At 40.5% G+C, this 20,242-nt stretch overlaps 1 protein-coding gene across 2 annotated transcripts in view; it reads left to right on the forward strand.

Moving 5' to 3' along the window:
* Positions 1 to 20,242, forward strand: part of LOC126293700 (PHD finger protein 14) — a 180,708-nt gene that overhangs the window by 117,206 nt on the left and 43,260 nt on the right. For both annotated transcript variants that reach the window (XM_049987005.1, XM_049987006.1), the window contains exon 14: positions 5,484 to 5,750. In XM_049987005.1, coding sequence (XP_049842962.1) covers positions 5,484 to 5,750 — 267 coding nt within the window. The remainder of the gene's footprint in view (positions 1 to 5,483; positions 5,751 to 20,242) is intronic.

A 20,242-nucleotide genomic window follows, 5' to 3' on the forward strand; every position in this document is an offset into this window, starting at 1 on the left:
ACAACAAATAGCAATCTCTTGCCATTGTATCGCTAATGAGACGATTCCCCTCTTATTTATTTTAAACTGTGTAAGCGGTGGTAGCGCACACAAAAGCAAGACATGCTGCAAGCAACGACAGGTCGTAAACACTCATGATCAGAATGGGACAAACAATGCATGACACAGTTCAGTAATGCATTTTCAGCTTGGAGTGACGTAAACACCTATAACAAAGAGAACGGCACTTATCAGATCAAAGAAAAATAAGCAGTCAATTCAAACCAGACGAGGCACGTGAGAAAGGAAATAAATAAATATGGACAGAACACCTGATGCATATCAATGGCTACCTGGTAAAGCTTAACTGCTAAGCTTATGACTCGAACCAAACTGCTGTAGCTGTATTGTCATTCATTCGACCTAAATTGTGACTCATATTACAATGGACCAACTTTGTTAATTTGGAGGCGCGGCCTAAAAATTTTCTCTCCCCTTGAATTTCGAGTCTCAAATTTCAAGTGCGTCTTAGATTCGGGGAAATTTTTTTTCCTTGATTTCGAGTCTCATTTTTCAGGTATGGCTTAGATTTGGGATTTTTCCCTCCCTTGATTTCGAGTCTCATTTTTCAGGTGCATCTTAGATTCAAGTGTGGCTTAGATTTGAGTAAATACGGTAAATAGCAGTGCGACTGTGACCCTGGCAGTACTGCACGGTGCAGTCGGTGTCCCAGCAGTGAGTACACGAAACGGCACAGCTCTGCTCACAGAATCTGAATGAAGCAGGTGGCTGTGCCAGTTGTCAAACTATTGTACATAAAATGTGATTGACGACTGGGCTGAATATCTGAAAACACACTACTGATTACTTTGACTGTTTGTTGCAGAAATCTGTTAATGGAATGTAAAAATATCAGGCGTTGCTGGCATGCGTGCATATGTTAACAGGCACGCGGAAATAAATGAAAATTTTCTAGCGTTTGAAAAATCCTTTAACAAGCTAGAGGAACACACACACACACACACACACACACACACACACACACACACACACACACACTTGTCTAACAACTATTACAGGATGTATATACAGCCATTTTGGTTTCACAAATGTTTTTTCAGTTGATCACGGTTTCGATTGCACTAGGGCAATCTTTATCAGAGTAAAAAGTTGCATGTAATACATATAATCTCACTGCGGTTAAAAACTTTTGAGCAACCAGAAATGTCACAGGAATAAAAACTAAAATGTAAAAGTATAACACGATTGTCAATTGATCACGATTTCGATTGCACTGGGGCAATCTTTATCAGAATAAAAAGTTGCATGTAATACATGTAATCTCACTGTGGTTAAAAACTTCTGAGCAAAAGTGCTCATATCAACCAGAAATGTCACAGGCATAAAAACTAAAATTTAAAAGTATAACACGATTGTCAAATAGATAAAATACTAGACGGAATATAATGACAGCCACAAGGTCGCTTAGAGCCGATTGTGGCATAAAACAGCTGCTAGCATTGGACTCCGGCAATACTTCTGCTGTTTGGTAGACAGTCTCCTGTACTCTTAGATTATTTACGTTCTGCCAGAATTTTCCTTACCATATTTGTTATTAGTGCGATATTTCACAAAATCTACAGGATCAGTGTTGTAAGACTTATTTGATACGTTACAATCATTATTAAGCATTTGCCTACTAACACGAAACAGACGAATGTGAATCAAACGTGTCACTTTAAATGAAAAAATATAAATCCTAGTTTCGAAGTCCCAGCATTAAAAATCTTTTACCCATATGTATATGCCTGTGTTTGTAGACCATAGACGAAATCAAAAAATAAAATTTTGAAGTGTGCCAGCTGACACTGTTGAACTCATTTATAACGTAGTCACTATCAGTGTTACAAGAAATATCAACTGTACCCATTAAATTGTTGCACTTAATTGTGTCATTATAATACAAATAACATACCATGGGGCTGTTATTCGACATTTGTACACCTTAGCAGAAGTGGCCCAGTAACGGTTCGTCGCAGTTAATTTCTGTGCGAGAACTGACTGGAGCACTGTTTGTGTTCCGAATGTGTCCCGGGCATATCGATATATAGAGATGCGCTGGCAGAGACGTCTGTTACACAGTCGGCGAATGTTTCGGGGCAGAACTCGTTTGTAAAAGGTACCAGATTGCATGCAGATAATTGGACAGAGTATTTTGTGATGTGCACAGTGTCGTACACAATTGTAATATGCATTATGTGTTGACCAGACTTACAACATCTTTCACAGAAACTTATCGCAGATGGCAGTGGTCGGACACAGCTTGTGCCAATCCATGCAAGCACTGTCGTGCACACAGATTAGCTGCATCTCTGCAGCACATCTAATGCAAATATTCAGTTAAAGTACCTGCACACGAACGAGCTATGCCCTGCAATTGAAATGCACGACTGTTCGATAATAGCTATATATGATTTTTGTCATAATGACAAGATTCAGAGTGCTCCAGTGTAACGTCAGGTAGTCGGTAACACATCGTATCATCGGTCGTAACAGCGTAATGAAGAAGTTAGACAATGCGGGCTGGAACATTGTTTTTTGATCACATGTGTACTCTAAAAACAGTATGCATCATGAACACTTACACACGAGTAACATATTTTTAATGTTATTGTCAATTAATTACCTGAGACTTTGTATCTACAGTTTGTCTTTGTATTTAAAGTCATGTTTGTCTGTTTTGTATTAATAAGCAATTCTGGATAATGACAGTGACATTGAAACTGGTCAGTCTAATATATGAAAATGAATATTTGTTTGTTCATTTTATATTCCTCCCTGTGTCTATCCTCTGATTACGATGAAATTTCAGTTCTTTTCTGTGCGTACAATTGCAGAATTTTGTGTGTAGATAATTACTACCTATCACCTGTAGGGGTGGAGGTGACATAGAAGCTTAACACAATTTCAGTCAAATTTGGTATTAATGTGGTTCATTATTTGTTTGTAGTGTAAATCAAAGGATTAGAAAGTCTATTTACCTAGCAGCAGCAGCAGGACAAAACATGTATAAAGGTTAAATAAATGTGTGTGCTTTTGGAGTCAGTGGCTGCTTCCTCTCGCAGAAGGGTCAAATGGGAAGGGAGGAGGGTGAGGGAAAAGGAATGGAGAGGTAGGAAAAAGGGTAGATTTTGGAAAAGTCACCCAGAACCGCAGGGTGGGGGAGACATACCGTACAGGATGAGAAGGAAAGACTGATTGTTGGGAACTGCATCGGGTGAGATTTGAAAACCTGAGAGCATAAAGGTGGGAGGTAGGGTAACACATGAGACAGAGATTACTGCCAGGCATCTCCACCAGTTAATAAGAGTGGAAAGCTAAGTGCACTGTGTGTTGTCACCGCCAGACACCACACTTGGTAGGTGGTAGCCTTTAAATCGGCCGCGGTCCGTTAGTATACGTCGGACCCGCGTGTCGCCACCATCAGCGATTGCAGACTGAGTGCTGCCACACAGCAGGTCTAGTCTAGAGAGACTCACTAGCACTCACCAAAGTTGTACAGCCGACTTTGCTAGCGATGGTTCACTGACTACTTACGCTCTCATTTGCCGAGACTACAGTTTAGCATAGCCTTCAGCTACGTCATTTGCTACGACCTAGCAAGGCGCCATATTCAGTTACTAACAGAGAATATTGTGAATCGCGTACCGTCAAGAGCGACGTTTATCATTAATGGATTAAAGTTAAGTAAGTCCACTTTCTGAATTCTAATTCCTTGTCATGTTCCAGACCTCACGTCAATATAGTTCTTCCCTCCTCGCTCTAGCCTGTGTGAACTGAAACACATGCATTTCGGCCTCTACTAGTTACACGGTGTTGGCTCTTCTGCCAACACAACACACTGTACATGATAGAAGTGGGAGGAGGCGATGGGAAAAGACGGGACTGATCAGAAAATGAAAGATATAGAAAACTAAAAGGGAGTGAAGAAAGGGATAGTTACTGTGAAGAAACGTCGAGACCGAAGGAATTGACGTAAATTGAGGCCAGGTGGGTGGGAGAACCGAAGACGTGCTGTAATGCCAGCTCCCACCTGTGGGGTTCGGAGAAACTGGTGTGCGGGGGAAAAATCCGTATGGCACGTGAAGTGCTATTGGCTGGCTACATCACATTTCCTATGTTACGAATATCTCTGTCATCGGCCGGCAACATAATTTGACGTGAGGTGTGATTGTCAATCTCAATTTCAATGCTGTGTTTGGTGGAATTTGTGTTTATACTTTGTAATACGAAATGTGCAGTGTAAATGTTGCCACCAGTCAAAGATATTTCTAAAATGAGTTGTTTTTTTGCTGGGTTTTGTTTCCTAAAGTGCTGAGAAGTTCTATGCCAGTGTATAAATCCTCCACCATTTGAGGGATCGACACGTTTGCAACTCCGAGGGAGTCACTTAATACAGAAACAGTGTTGTTGCACCGGGAATATAGTGTACTTTCATCTGGGAATAAGAGTATTTTCACCTGAGGAAAAGCGTAATTTTAACCGGGAAATTTTTTTTTTTTGTGCCCCCGTGTAGATGGTGCAACAGCACCATTAGTGAAAGTGCTTCTGATCCTGTACGATAAATGGTCTGTGCGTATTAGGAACATTAGAGTCCTACTACACATGCTTGAGAAACAGCTGCTGCTGCTACTTTATTTTCTGTGGAAGAGTTGCCATCCACTATAATGTGCTGAGTTCTGTCTGTGAAATATTCATTGAGCCAATCAGATACCTTCGTATGACCGTATCTAAGTTATAAGCGGACAGCACAGCACACTGTTGAACACTTTGCGGATATCAGGAGGACTGAATTTACATTTACTACTTCGAGTAGAAATAAAGCAAGCTTTGTTACGTACGAGTGGTTTTTCACAAATCTGTAACAATCGTATGGGAGAAACTTGTTTTTCACCAGGAATGTCACAGTATCTTACAGGATCCTGCAACAGGTAGGCGTTACTGATCCTGTGCACCTGTTCTTTTACCGTTTTTGTGAATAGCAATAATCTGTGCCCTTTTTCCAGTCGCGCAGGGCATTCGCTGCCCATGTAGCGTTACTTGTGCAATAGTATTATAAGAAGAAAAGCTGCTACTCGTCATATAGCGGAGATGCTGAGTCGCTGATAGGCATAACAAAAAGACTCTCACAATTAAAGCTTTCAGCCACGGGCCTTCAACAAAACACACACACACACACACATGCAAACACAACTCACACACGTGGCTGCAGTCTCAGGCAACTGAAACCACTCTGTTGTTGCCTGAGACTGCAGTTGTGTGTGTGTGTTGCTTTTGTTTGATTTGTAACTTATTGTTTATAATCCTGGCTGGAAACTTGTATGTTCACATGTCAAAATTTTGTTGAAAGATAACCCTGTTCTTTGTACACTGCTTCATGGCTGTCCTGTCAGAATGGCATCTCTGTGAAAGGGGGTTGCCGTAACTGTCGTCTGCACACCCAGGTGACGATCAAGCCGCTGGATCCCCAACTGTACGAGACGGCCGAAGTGGTGGCAGCAGACGGGGAGGGGGCGGACGGTGCCAGCACCGCAGTGCCGTCGGGACGGACGGGGAAGAAGCGCCGCCGCGAGAAGCACCACCGCTACTCGCCCGACGGGGAGCCGCGCGAGCACAAGCGGAAACGTAAGCGCAAGAGCTTCGAGATGGACAACCCGGACCAGCCGTCGCCGCCGCTTGCCCAGGGGGAGGCGCCCCGCATCAAAATAAAGGTGTGTTTCCTCCCCACTCTTCATCTGAAATACTGACTGTCCCTTTCTTCATCTATCGTGTATTGGTTGTAGCTTTCTTATTTCTGCAGTTTTCGTCTTCAACCTCGTGCAACTCTCACCTGTGAACACGTTTTTGCACCAGACTTTCCTCGTGCCCTGCACAGTACCTGTCGTACTTTTCTGTCATGCTATCTGAGTCCCTAAGTCTGTAAAATATAGGCAGTGAAAGCCTATTTACAATTTGTACAGAAACCAGATGGCAGTTATAAGAGTCGAGGGACATGAAATGGCAGCAGTGGTTGGGAAGGGAGTGAGGCAGGGTTGCAGCCTCTCCCCGATGTTATTCAATCTGTATATTGAGCAAGCAGTGAAGGAAACAAAAGAAAAATTCAGAGCAGGTATTAAAATCCACAGAGAAGAAATAAAAGCTTTGTGGTTCGCCGATGACATTGTAATTCTGTCAGGTACCAAAGGACTTGGAAGAACAGTTGAACGGAATGGACAGTGTCTTGAAAGGAGGATATAAGATGAACATCAACAAAAGCAAAATGAGGGTAATGGAATGTAGTCAAATTAAGTCAGGTGATGCTGAGGGAATTAGATTAGGAAATGAGACACTTAAAGTAGTAAAGGAGATTTGCTATTTGGGGAGCAAAATAACTGATGATGGTCGAAGTAGAGAGGATATAAAGTGTTGACTGGCAATGGCAAGGAAAGCGTTTCTGAAGAAGAGAAATTTGTTAACATCGAGTATAGATTTAAGTGTCAGGAAGACATTTCTGAAAGTATTTGTATGGAGTGTAGCCATGTATGGAAGTGAAACATGGACGATAAATAGTTTGGACAGGAAGAGAATACAAGCTTTCGAATTAGGGTGCTACAGAAGAATGCTGAAGATTAGATGGGTAGGTCACATAACTAATGATGAAGTATTGAATAGAATTGGGGAGAAGAGGAGTTTGTGGCTTGACAAAAAGAAGGGACCGGTTAGTAGGACATGTTTTGAGGCATCAAGGGATCACAAATTTAGCTTTGGAGGGCGGCGTAGAGGGTAAAAATTGTAGAGGGAGACCAAGAGATGAATACACTAAGCAGATTCAGAAGGATGTAGGTTGCAGTAGGTACTGGGAGATGAAGAAACTTGCACAGGATAGAGTAGCATGGAGACCTGCATCAAACCAGTCTCAGGACTGAAGACCACAACAACAACAGCAAGTCTGTGATCACTTCTCATTTCATCTTCTTAAAATCGTACATTCATTTCTTTTGGTCTTCCTCTCAGTTCCTCTGTTCTGGACCCATTATCTATCTGATTGTTTTTTGTCTCTATCCTCTTCCTACTCTACATTCTTCCCGTGTCACCGTTTTGACCACATATAATATTACGTTAGTTACTGTTGCCTCGAAGCATCTGATCTTTGCTTCTGTCGAGATCATCTTTCTGCTGCCTTTAATAATGCAACATGTTGTCCTTATCTCCAGTGCATTGTCTTCCATCCCTTCACTTCTCTCATTTCTTCTGGTCGTACAGTAGATTCTGTCAGGTACACAAATTTGTCCACATTTTCACGGCAATTTTTACCGTCTTTAGATTTCCAGTGCCTTCAATTACCCCAGTCCTGCCCATCTCTCAGACTCACTTTCCGCCTTCCCTCCCTGCCCTCCTACAACTATCGCATTGTCTTCTGCCTCACTCTGGTACGTTGTCTGAGAAGAGAACGTGATCCATCTGTGCTCTGATATCCTCCTTATCCCTTATGCGCACCCCCTGTGTCTGATCTATTTATCTGATGAAGTGCTGTACAAAATTGATACCTCCTAGACAACTGTACACAGAGGAACACCTCCTTCCTAAAGCCTAAACTGTGAAAACTAAATTACATTTTCTGCTAGGGAATTGACAAACTTATATTGGAATACCCACATGCACCACTCCTGAAAACTGTTGGTGTGTGTTGAGAATGTAGTGGAAATTATGAAATACGAAACTGCAATAATTTGAACTGTCTTTCATGTACCCTGCTGACTTGCCACGCTAAGTTGAGGTGTTTACTCATTAACACAGGGATGGAAGTGTGAAGTCACGATTCTTTTAGGGCGAGTTCATCTTTCATTACATGCAGCCCCATTAGATAATTAAAGAAATGTGTGCATAACAAGTTTACCGAATTATCACTGAGACATCCTGTGAGAGCTCACGATAAGAAAAGCGATACCTTACATAAAAATAAATTGTGTCCTCTTATCAAAATTAATAATTTATGAGAGGATGACCTTGACCGTGAAAATTTTGGCAAAAAATATTTTGACACAGAGGAGAATATTTCATCCGAAGAAGCTGATAGAGATATTGCCAAGATGAGCTTGCTTAGCAGAGGAGATTGTATTTGCCCATACAGGATGAACAGTACATCACACTTTACCTGCAATGTCAAAGCAAGTAACGAGACTAGGTTTGGTGAGATAGAGACTGAAGTGCCCGGCACCACCCAGTTTTTCCAAATGCAGTAGTGTTATACTATTTTGGAGAAAACCTCTGGTGGGTCCAGTTCAGTTGCAGTGGGAAAACCATAGAAAATCTTCAATCAGAATATTGTTCTAAATTTATTCTAATAGTGAACCATAAGTTTTAATGAAAGTGCAGGCTCTGCTGAAGAAAGAAACCAAAACAGTAGTAAATTTTAATCTTTCATCTGACCAACAGTCTGAAATTTGAAATCTTCTTGTGGAGTTTTCAAACAGTAGGCCACATATATACTATTTGAGGTCAACGGCTTCTCCTTTGTTTATCTGACTGCAGTAACCAAGTTATCACATCCACATCCACAAATAATAAAATAATTATATTTTTCTCTTTTCTTTTCCATGTTAAATTTAGTAATTAGTTTTTTGCAAAAATACTGTTATTCACTGCAGACAAAAGCGTAACGGTTTACAATCTACCGTTCTACCTCATGCTGGGGTTACTCTTATTAACTGTTCTGATGTTCTCTGGATGATATTAAGAGACAGTGTGGTACTGGGTTGCAAGGTACACATGTCTCACATCTGTTAAATTGCACGTTGTGTGTAGCCGATCCTCTTCTCTGGGTAGTCAGCTACGTCAATCTTCCACGGGCTCCTCCGAAGACTGTAGCTGGTTAAGGGAATTTATTAAAATACTTCTCTATTCTTGAAGTAATTTGTGTACTCGCAGAATATTTATCAGTTCCATCACTTTATATTTTCCACTTTCACAGATAATAACTTCTGCAAGCTAACTTATTCTTCGAACATTAGAATCATTTACACTTCTCCGAAATAGCTTACATGTGTCTCGCTTCGATCGTAACCGAGACGTGAAAAAATTTAAAAGTCTCTATTCGCAAGTGAGTCCAATACACGAATGTCCTTAGGAAACTACTTTCAACTGTCCACTAGTCTTTTTTTACAATCACCACAGACAGTAACACATCAAAGAATACGACACAATTATTCGTCAAGTTCTCTTCACATCTTTTGTGGCGCCGGTGACTTGTCCCTCTTACAGTCTTCAAATAACAAACTTGCGACCTGCAAACAGAAACAGCTAGATAGGTAGAAACGTTCTCACTCTCCGCACTCGAACCTAAAATATCAGGTGTTTGAGATGGTTGAAGGCAGAGTGTTTCTAGAATTTACACCGAAATTCTTGAAGCACTACATATCCCTCCCCTTAGGTCGAACACGCAATATTTTATACGTATTCGTTATGTACAATAATATTACACGAGATAATTCTTTATCCTTTAACAGTACCTCTCTTTTTACTAATAACCGTACATATTTTACCGCAATTACCAAATGTGTACCTTTCAATCTGTATTGCGAGTTAGCTCTTTTCCAAAAAAACTCCTTTGTTCTTACATCCCATACTGTTTTTTCCTAAGTATGTACTTATTCATTACTTATCGTGATCCGGAGGAACTCTAGGTAGAATGAAGTGTTCCCATCTTCTGACACTTGTAAATCTAAAACGTAAAAATGCTAGTGCTGCATAGAATTCAAACTTACCAGGTTCATCTCTTTAAACGGGTGACTTCTGCCACAATACTGCTCTTTTTCCTTTTAGGAACAGTACCTATATCTTACATGGGTTGATTGTAGGAGTACCCTTTCTCCTTCCGTTTTGGTTGGTACGCCCCTTTCTTATTCCTATCCTCCTATGGTACAGGTCAATCCCCTTCTCGGTGCCCCTGTCTGCGCAGTATATGTCAGGCTTTCATAGACCTGCTATCCACCCTTTTCCTCATCCAATAAATGTCGAGTGTGCCCTCCATATTCTTCTAGAGTAGGCCTTCTGGTTCATTGCCCTAGCATACATCTTTATGAATACTTTTCTTAAATATTCACTGGTAATATTAAAAATCTGCATTACATGTCTGTTCCACTTTCTAATACTTCATGTAATACCCTAGAGTCCTCGTTCACTCCTCACTTTTACCATATAAACTGATATCATGCCCACACACAGTAGATGCTACGTCTACCTGTATTTACCAACTCCCAGTAGATACTATGCCTTTTCTCAAAGGACTAGCATGGCACATGTAAATATATATTTGAGAGCGACAAAAATAATGATGCAGAACCACCACATATCAACAATGTAATATGTGCATCGACTCAGATGTACACAACAAAAAATAACGATGCAGAACCGTCACAAATCAACAATGTAATATGTACATAGATCTTTATTCCCCAAATCCCTTGGTGGTTCTTTCTGACATCTCTTCAGGTTTCTAATTCATAATTCTCCTGTTTGTGTTTAAGTGTATCTTTGTGTGTATGTAGATGTGTTTTTTGTGTATCCTGATTCTGCAGCCTACTTCTATATGAAAGAAGTTGGAGGTTATTGGGAACCACGGAAAATGAGGACGACTTGGGCAATAGAAGTATATGCGTATGGAAATAAGGAAATAAAATAGAAAGAAACTTCCACATGGGAAAAATATATTAAAAACAAAGATTCCAAGACTTACCAAGCGGGAAAGCGCCGGTAGACAGGCACAATAAAATAACACACAAACACACACACAAAATTACGAGCTTTCGCAACCAACGGTTGCTTCTTCAGGAAAGAGGGAAGGAGAGGGAAAGACAAAAGGATGTGGGTTTTAAGGGAGAGGGTAAGGAGTCATTCCAATCCCGGGAGCGGAAAGACTTACCTTAGGGGGAAAAAAGGATAGGTATATACTCGCGCGTGCACACACACACACACACACACACACACACACACACACACACACACACACACACACACACCCATCCATACATATACAGACACAAGCAGACATATTTCTTGCGTCTGTATATGTATGGATGGATGTGTGTGTGTGTGTGTGTGTGTGTGTGTGTGTGTGTGCGTGTGTGTGTGTGTGTGTGTGCGTGAGTATATACCTATCCTTTTTTCCCCCTATGGTAAGTCTTTCCGCTCCCAGGATTGGAATGGCTCCTTACCCTCTCCCTTAAAACCCACATCCTTTCATCTTTCCTTTTCCTTCCCTCCTTCCTGACGAAGCAACTGCCGGTTGCGAAAGCTCGTAATTTTGTGTGTATGTTTGTGTGTTATTTTATTGTGCCCGTCTATCAGCGCTTTCCCGCTTGGTAAGTCTTGAAACTTTGTTGGAAATAAGGAAAGATAGACCGGTACTCAGATGAGAAGTAAGAAAGAAAAAAGAAGAACTATTTGCTAAGATCAAAGAAGAGAAAAAAGATAGCCCCAAAGACAGGTAAACCCTTCCCAGCCCCCTTCCCCAGGATCCCTACTTTGTCGGTACTTGAGTGAGAAGCCGGAGGAGGTATGATGTTAAACGTCTCCTACAGAATGGCCACTCTCACCTTCACCTATGAAGTCCCCGAAGAAAAATCAGAGCAACCCCTATGAAATGGCAGATGGTGAAGAATCAGTCATGCTTGTCTGCGAGGGTTGTCTGAAAGGTGTGTGGTGTGTGTGTGTGTGTGTGTGTGTGTGTGTGTGTGTGTAGTGTAAGTCATGCTTTTACCAACACTACCCACCCCTTTCAAAATTGATACAACCCTCCCCATTTACATCACATTACATAAAAGGTATAAAATATTCTATAAAAATAGAAAATTAATGATGATGTAAATAAAATAGAAAGAAACTTCCACATGGGAAAAATATATTAAAAACAAAGATTCCAAGACTTACCAAGCGGGAAGGTGCCGGTAGATAGGCACAATAAATAAAACACACACACAGAATTTCTAGCTTTCGCAACCGACGGTTGCTTCTTCAGGAAAGAGGGAAAGAGAAGGAAAAACGAAAGGATGTAGGTTTTAAGGGAGAGGGTAAGGAGTCATTCCAATCCCGGGAGCGGAAAGACTCACCTTGGGGGGAAAAAGGAAAAAAGGACAGGTGTACACTCGCGCGCACACACACACATACCCATCCGCACATACACAGACACATCTACCGGCGCTTTCCCGCTTGGTAAGTCTTGGAATCTTTGTTTTTAATATAAGATAGAAAATTATACACATATAACATCTTCTAATTCAGTTCATGTCGCCTTGACATCACTGTGTCTCAATAATACCATCATATTATACTGTCCACTCTTCTTTTGTTACTTATTATCTGTCGGCATTCATCAGTTCTTCTACACACAGGTTTGTATGGAAAAACTGGTGAAGACATTACGTACAAAGGCTAATTTAGGCAAAACTAAAAACCTAAATATACGTGGATGGTGGAAGAGACCGGCTGGTGAATTGCATTTATATTATATCTTACTAAGGGTAAAAAAATTATGTTATGTAATGTCTCATACACGTTTCCATCTTATATTAATCTAATATTTCTTGGTAACTCTCAAAGAACAGCTTAGGCCAAACTAAGACCTTACTATACTCTGATACTGGGATTCGAGATCCTCGCTGACTAGAGCAGAGCGCATGGGTGACTTAAATACTCGAGAACCTCTTCTAATTCTATGTTGATGGTGGGATTTAAGACCAGAGCGGAGCGTGTGATCGACTTACATCTACATCGGGCACTAATTGTTATGGATGTAACTGCAGATATATCAAATCAGAATCCAACTGCTTTTAGAGAGCATATTATGAAACCACTAATAGATTTTTCAGTTCTGACTTGATATAACAACATAATTTATTCAATTGATTACGTAATGTGGACCGTAAGCATGCGTAACACCTTTGAGACCACGAATAGTGATACAATCACTTATTGCTATTACTGCAAGAAGCAGTATGGCCTTGATATTAGTGATTTGCAGCAGCCATTGCTTGTCAGTCAAGTAAAGACAAGGATGGAGAAGCAATAGGACCAGAGGATAGTATAAGAATCATAGTATTGTTTGAGTTTTGAAGGGAATTCAGTGCAGGATAGGAACACCAAAAACAACTTGGGAGCCGGCAGTCGTCATTCCGGCCAAACGTTAAAGTCCCTTGGGGACAGATGTAAATCTGTCCTGATTCCACGAATCTGATATTAACCTCACTTGAGCAAATGCAAACTGGTACTTTTCGTTAAATTTTGTGTCTACCCACAACAAAACAATCACCACTTTACTACATTACACAACATCAGGTAAAGTTATTCTGTTTTCTACCTTGTCATGGAGAAGTTTGAATTCCTCTCCCATGATGTCTATAACCTTGTTAGTATCATCAGGTTTGGAAAAAGCAACAGTCACAATGTTTCCAGAGATTATTCTCTCGGTAATTTCTCGATTTCTAGTTAGCTCAAATGGTTCCACCAGACGTCTTATGTTTGTAATGTAAAAGCTGACTATTTTTTTGTTCTACATTATTTACTCGTGAACTGACAACTTGTGTAGTAACAGCTTGTGTACTAATGCCCGAAATTTTCCATTGAATAATCAATATTACAGCTTTACAGTATACTTAAATGACGATGGTGTCATCTCGGGTAAAATATTCCGGAGGTAAAATAATCCCCCATTCGGATCTCCGGGTGGGGACTACTCAGGAGAACATAATTATCAAAGAAAGAAAACTGGCATCCTACGGCCGGAGCAAGGAATGTCAGTCCCCTTAATCGGGTAGGTACGTTAGAAAATTTAAAAAGGGAAATTGAAAGGTTAAAGTTAGATATAGTGGGAATTAGTGAAGTTTGGTGGTAGGAGGAACAAGACTTCTGGTCAGGTGAATACAGGGTTATAAATACAAAATCAAATAGGGGTAGTGCAGGAATAGGTATAACAATTAATAAAAACGTTGGAGTGCGGGTAACCTACTACAAACAGCATAGTGAATGCATTATTGTGGACAAGATAGACACGAAGCACACACCTACCACAGTAGTACAATTTTATTTGCCAACTAGCCGCGCAGATGACGAAGAGATTAATGAAATGTATGATAAGATAAAAGAAATTATTCAAATAGTGAAGGGTGACGAAAATTTAATAGTCTTGGGTGACTGGAACTCGATAGTAGGAAAAAGAAGAAAAGGAAATATAATAGGTGAATATGGATTGAGGGTAAGAAATGAAAGAGGAAGCCGCCTTGTAGAATTTTGCACAGAGCATAACTTAATCATAGCTAACACTTTGTTCAAGAACCATAAAAGAAGGTTGTACATATGGAAGAGGCCTGGAGATATTCGAAGGTTTCAGATAGATTGTATAATGCTAAGACAGAGATTTAGAAACCAAGTTTTAAATTGCAAGACATTTCCAGGGGCAGATGTGGACTCTCACTACAATCTTTTGGTTATGAACTGTAGATTAAAACTGAAGAAACTGCAAAAAGGTGGGAATTTAAGGAGATGGGATCTGGATGAACTGACAGAACCAAAGGTTGTAGAGAGTTTCAGGGAGAGCATTAGCGAACGATTGACAGAAATGGGGGAAAGAAATACAGTAGAAGAAGAATAGGTAGCTTTGACAGATGAAATAGTGAAGGCAACAGAGGATGAAGTAGGTAAAAGATGAGGGCTAGTAGAAAGCCTTGGGTAACAGAAGGTATATTGTATTTAATTAATGAATGGAAAAAATATAAAAAATGTAGTAAATGAAGCAGGCAAAAAGGGATAAAAACGTTTCAAAAATGAGATTGACAGGGAGTGCAAAATGGCTAAGCGGGGATGACTAGAGGACAAGTGTAAGGATGTAGAGGCATATATCACTAGGGGTAAGATAGATACTGCCTATAGGAAAATTAGAGAGCCTTTGGAGAGAAGAGAACCACTTGTATGATATCAGGAGCTCAGATGGAAACCCAGTTCTAAGTAAAGAAGGGAAAGCAGAAAGGTGCGAGTATATAGAGGGTCTGTACAAGAGTGATGTACTTCAGGACAATATTATGGAAATGGAAGAGGCTGCAGATGAAGATGAAATGGAAATATGCAACCAAGAAGAATATAATAATTCCAATCCCAAAGAAAGCAGGTGTTGACAGATGTGAAAATTACCGAACTATCAGTTTAATAAGCCACAGCTGCAAAATACTAACACAAATTCTTTACAGATGAATGGAAGAACTGGTAGAAGCCGACCTTGGGGAAGATCAGCTTGGATTCCGTAGAAATGTTGGAACACGTGAGGCAATACTGACCTTACGACTTATTGTAGAAGCTAGATTAAGGAAAGGCAAACCTACGAGTAGAGGGACATCAAAGGGAAACAGTGGTTGGGAAGGGAGTGAGATAGCGTTGTAGCGTCTCCCCGATGTTATTCAATCTGTATATTGAGCATCGAGTAAAGGAAACAAAAGAAATATTCGGATTAAAATCCACGGAGAAAAATAAAAACTTTGAGGTTCGCTGATGACATTGTAATTCTGTCAGAGACAGCAAAGGACTTGGAAGAGCAGTTGAACGGAATGGACAGTGACTTGAAAGGAGGATATAAGATGAACATCAACAAAAGCAAAACGAGGATAATGGAATGTAGTCGAATTAAGTCGGGTGATGCTGAGGGAATTAGATTAGGAAATGAGACACTTAAAGTAGTAAAGGAGTTTTGCTATTTGGGGAGCAAAATAACTGATGATGGTTGAAGTAGAGAGGATATAAAATGTAGACTGGCAATGGGAAGGAAAGCGTTTCTGAAGAAGAGAAATTTGTTAACATCGAGTATAGATTTAAGTGTCAGCAAGTCATTTCTGAAAGTATTTGTACGGAGTGTAGCCATGTATGGAAGTGAAACGTGGACGATAAATAGTTTGGACAAGAAGAGAATAGAAGCTTTCGAAATGTGGTGCTACAGAAGAGTGTTGAAGATTAGATGGGTAGATCACATGTCTAACGAGGAGGTATTGAATAGAATTGGGGAGAAGAGGAGTTTGTGGCACAACTTGACAAGAAGAAGGGACCGGTTGGTAGTACATGTTCTGAGGCATCAAGGGATCACCAAATTAGTATTGAAGGGCAGTATGGAGGGTGAAAATCGTAGAGGGAGAGCAAGAGATGAATACACGAAGCAGATTCAGAAGGATGTAGGTTGCAGTAGGTACTGGGAGATGAAGACGCGTGCACAGGATAGAGTAGCATGGAGAGCTGCATCAGACCAGTCTCAGGACTGAAGACCACAACAACAATAATAACAATCATTATTACTTCCTTAGGTCAACCTGCGTTCTCTTTCAAGAAGTTGCTTATCCTGTCTCTGGTTAAATTCAGTAAATAGTTGATTAATGTGAGTATTCAAAGAACTAGTGAGTTCACTCTTTAAATCTAACCTCAGATTTTCTACCTTATTATTAAGAGTGTCAAATTCAGTAGTTAACGAAACTATATTTGCTGCTTGACTTTTCAAGGTTTTACTCTGGGCATTTAAACTACAGTGTGGTCCAAAAGTCTGGAAACACCATCATAAAATTCAAATGGAGTAACAAACAAGGAAACAAAGTCCCTACACACGAGGAACGGGAAGGGGGAAACTTTATATGCTATGTCACCAACATGTCGGCCATCTAGAAAGTCAGCATCTTTGATTCAACTCCAAAATTTCAGATGGTAATGTGTTCATGTGAAATATCAAACAGATAGAGAATTTCACTAGAAAAACAATGCCGTAGTTATTTTAAACATAGCTTTATTTATTCTCGGCTTAAATCCAGTTACATGTGGCAGCGGTGGGACGCTAGGCAGCATGTTTGTTACGTGCCGAAGAGACATTGCGCCAATGTTTCACAGTCCCGAGAGACCACCAGCAGTCATAGGAATGGCTCGATATGTTGTTGGTTGGATTGTTAATGCTATCCTCCGAACCCAGTCCTGATGAACTTTGACTAACACATGTGGCTGAATTTGAGGGAACTGCACATCCAGGTATGATCGCACATTGTGCCCATAATGTGGTGGGGCTCCATCATGCTGGAAGAATTCTGGAAATGTCCCATCCTCTGTTAACAACGAGGGAAATACTTTTTCATCCAATAACCTTAGATAACCGTTAGCTGTTTATGTACCATCAATTTTAAGAAGTTCTAAAGCCTTTGGTACCCCACATACGACACCAGACCATCACTTTTGAGCCAACCGTTTTGGAAGCATCAATCCAGTGCGGATTTGTCGGACCAGTATCTGTGATTCTTCTTGTTCGTTTACCAATGATAAAGAAATTGGCTTCATCACTGATCAGCACCTGATAGGGGAAACGTGGGTTTAACTGCAGCTGCTGTGTCACCCATTCTGTGAACTGTATCCGATGGTCTGCGTTATCCTCGTTCAGGTGTTGGAGCAGCTGAATTTTGTACGGGTGTCATTTGTGCTGCGATAAAATTCGCAGTATCGAGGTATGGCTAACCCCACATTCTTGTGACAGGCGACAAGTACTCCGTTGCGGACTCTTGCTAAATGATGCCAACACGCTCACTGTTGTTGCTTCATCGTTGGCAGATTTTGGTCTTCCAGCCTTAGGTTTATCTGCAACAGAACCTGTTGCTCGGAATTTGGGCAAAAGCTTGGGAACTGCGCTGTGAGTGATGGACTGTCTGGGTGGGTGATGACTGTTGAAATCCTCAACAATGACCTGTGTGCTTCTTTCTTCTGATATCAAGTTGATTTCAATGCGTTCTTCGTGTGTTAACGACACTTTGTAACTTGTAAATAAGGCAACAATGATTAAAACATTAGCGTGAGTATATGATACCTAACAGTTAAACACATGTAACATATCAGGCATGGGATAGTCACTTTGCACCATTTCAAACTCCATTTTATGACTTCTCAGTACGCAATACTCACGCTGCCGAGCGTCCCATTGCTGCCGCAGGTAATTGGATATAACCCGAGGATGAATAAAGCTATTTTTAAAATAAGTGCGGCATTGTTTTTCTGGTGAAATTCTCTATCTGTTTGATCTGTCACATGACACCATTGCCATTTGAAGTTTTGGATTGAATCCAAGAGGGCGGCTTTCAAAATGGCCACCATGTTGGTGACATAGCCTGTAAAGAGATTAGATTAGATTAATACTTGTTCCATAGATCATGAATACAACACTTCGTAATGATGTGGAACGTGTCAGGTTAATAAAAATGTCTGTACAAGATATTGCATTACACAAAATATTGCATGATACTAATGTTTGAGATCTCCCCCCCCCCCCCCCCCTTAATTTATATCTAAAAATTCAGCCAATGAGTAGAAGGAGTTGTCATCTAGAAATTCGTTTAATTTATTTGTAAATGTTAGTTGGCTATCTACGGGCTTTTGATGCTGTTTGGTAGGTGGCCAAAGACTTTCGTGGCAGCATAATTTACCCCTTTCTGTGCGAAAGTAAGACTTAACCCTGCATAGTGAAGATCATCCTTTCTACTGGTGTTATAGCTATGCACACTGCTATTACTTTTTAACTGGGCTGGATTATTAACAACAAATTTCATAAGTGAATATATATACTGTGAGGATCCATAGATCCTTAAATAGATGTCTGCAGGATGACTGTGGGTGGGCTCCAGCAATTATTCTGATTACACATTTTTGAGCAATGAATACTTTTCTACTCAACAATGAATTACCCCAGAATATGATGCCGTATGAAAGCAGTGACTGAAAGTAGGCATAGTAAGCTAATTTACTGAGATTCTTATCACCAAAATTTGCAATAACCCTAATAGCTGAACTCAGACGTTTCAGCAGACCATCAATGTGTTGCTTCCAGTTTAACCTCTCATCAATTGACATACCTAAAAATTTTGAAAGTTCTACCTTAGCTACAGACTTCTGTTCAAAGTCTATATTTATTACTGGAGTTGTGCCATTTACTGTACGGAACTGTATATACTGCGTTTTATCAAAATTTAAAGAGAGTCCGTTTGCTGAGAACCACTTAATAATTTTGTGAAAAACATCATTTACAATTACATCACTTAGTTCTTGGTTTTTGGGTGGTGTTACTATACTTTTATCATCAGCAAAAAGAACTAACTTTGCATCTTCATCAATGTGGAATGGTAAGTCATTAATGTATATCAAGAACAGTAAAGGACCTAAGACTGAACCCTGTGGGACCCCGTACTTGATAGCCCTCCAGTTTGAGGAATCAGCTGTTGTTTTAACATTACGTGAACTACTTATTACAACTTTCTGCATTCTTCCAGTTAAGTATGAATTAAACCATTTGTGCACTGCCCCACTCAAACTATAATGATTTAGCTTATCGAAAAGAATTCCATGATTTACACAATCAAAGGCCTTTGAGAGATCACAAAAAATACCAATGGGTGATGTCCGGTTATTCAGACCATTTAATATTTGATCAGTGAAACCGTATATAGCATCTTCTGTTGAAAAACCTTTCTGAAAACCAAACTGACATTTTGTTAGTACTTTATTTTTACAAATATGGAAGACTACTCTTGAATACATTACTTTCTCAAAAATTTTTGATAGAGCTGTCAGAAAAGAGATTGGGCGGTAGTTGCTGACATCCGACGTATCCCCCTTTTTATGCAATGCTTTTACAATGGCATTTTTCAGTCTATCAGTCACGGGTACGAGACCTATACCACAAATCTGTCTGCGTCTCATATTCTGGCCGTGTCAGTGACATTTCTTACTCCTTCACTGGTGGAGCCGCTTGTGAAAGCAGCCGCAATGTACACTAACCTTGCCGGGACTGCCACATGGCTTTCCACTCGAGTGGCTGCCTAACTTCAGGCTGTGGACAGAAGGAGACCGGATCACAAGGAGACAGAGCACACCTCTCGATATAAGGTGGCCGACTGTGTGACCCTCCTCGTCCAGATTCTCGCCCTATGTCCGAATGCAAACTTTTTTGAATTGTGCCAATGGTAACTGATTCCTACAGTCTCTGTTGTCCCTCTCCTGCTCCCATTCCTGCCTTCCTCTTACCCCACACCACCTACTCATTCCATCTGTTATTTTCTCTTTCCATCTCCTCTCTCTCAGTAGTTGCCTTCCGAACCTCTGTCCCTTATTTTCAATCATTACTGTCACCCCTGTACTGTCTTTTCTTCTTTCCATCCTGTCCCCCAAGCCCCACCCC

The sequence above is a fragment of the Schistocerca gregaria genome, chromosome 10 (assembly GCF_023897955.1).
Source record: "Schistocerca gregaria isolate iqSchGreg1 chromosome 10, iqSchGreg1.2, whole genome shotgun sequence".
NCBI classification, from domain to species: Eukaryota; Metazoa; Arthropoda; class Insecta; order Orthoptera; family Acrididae; genus Schistocerca; species Schistocerca gregaria.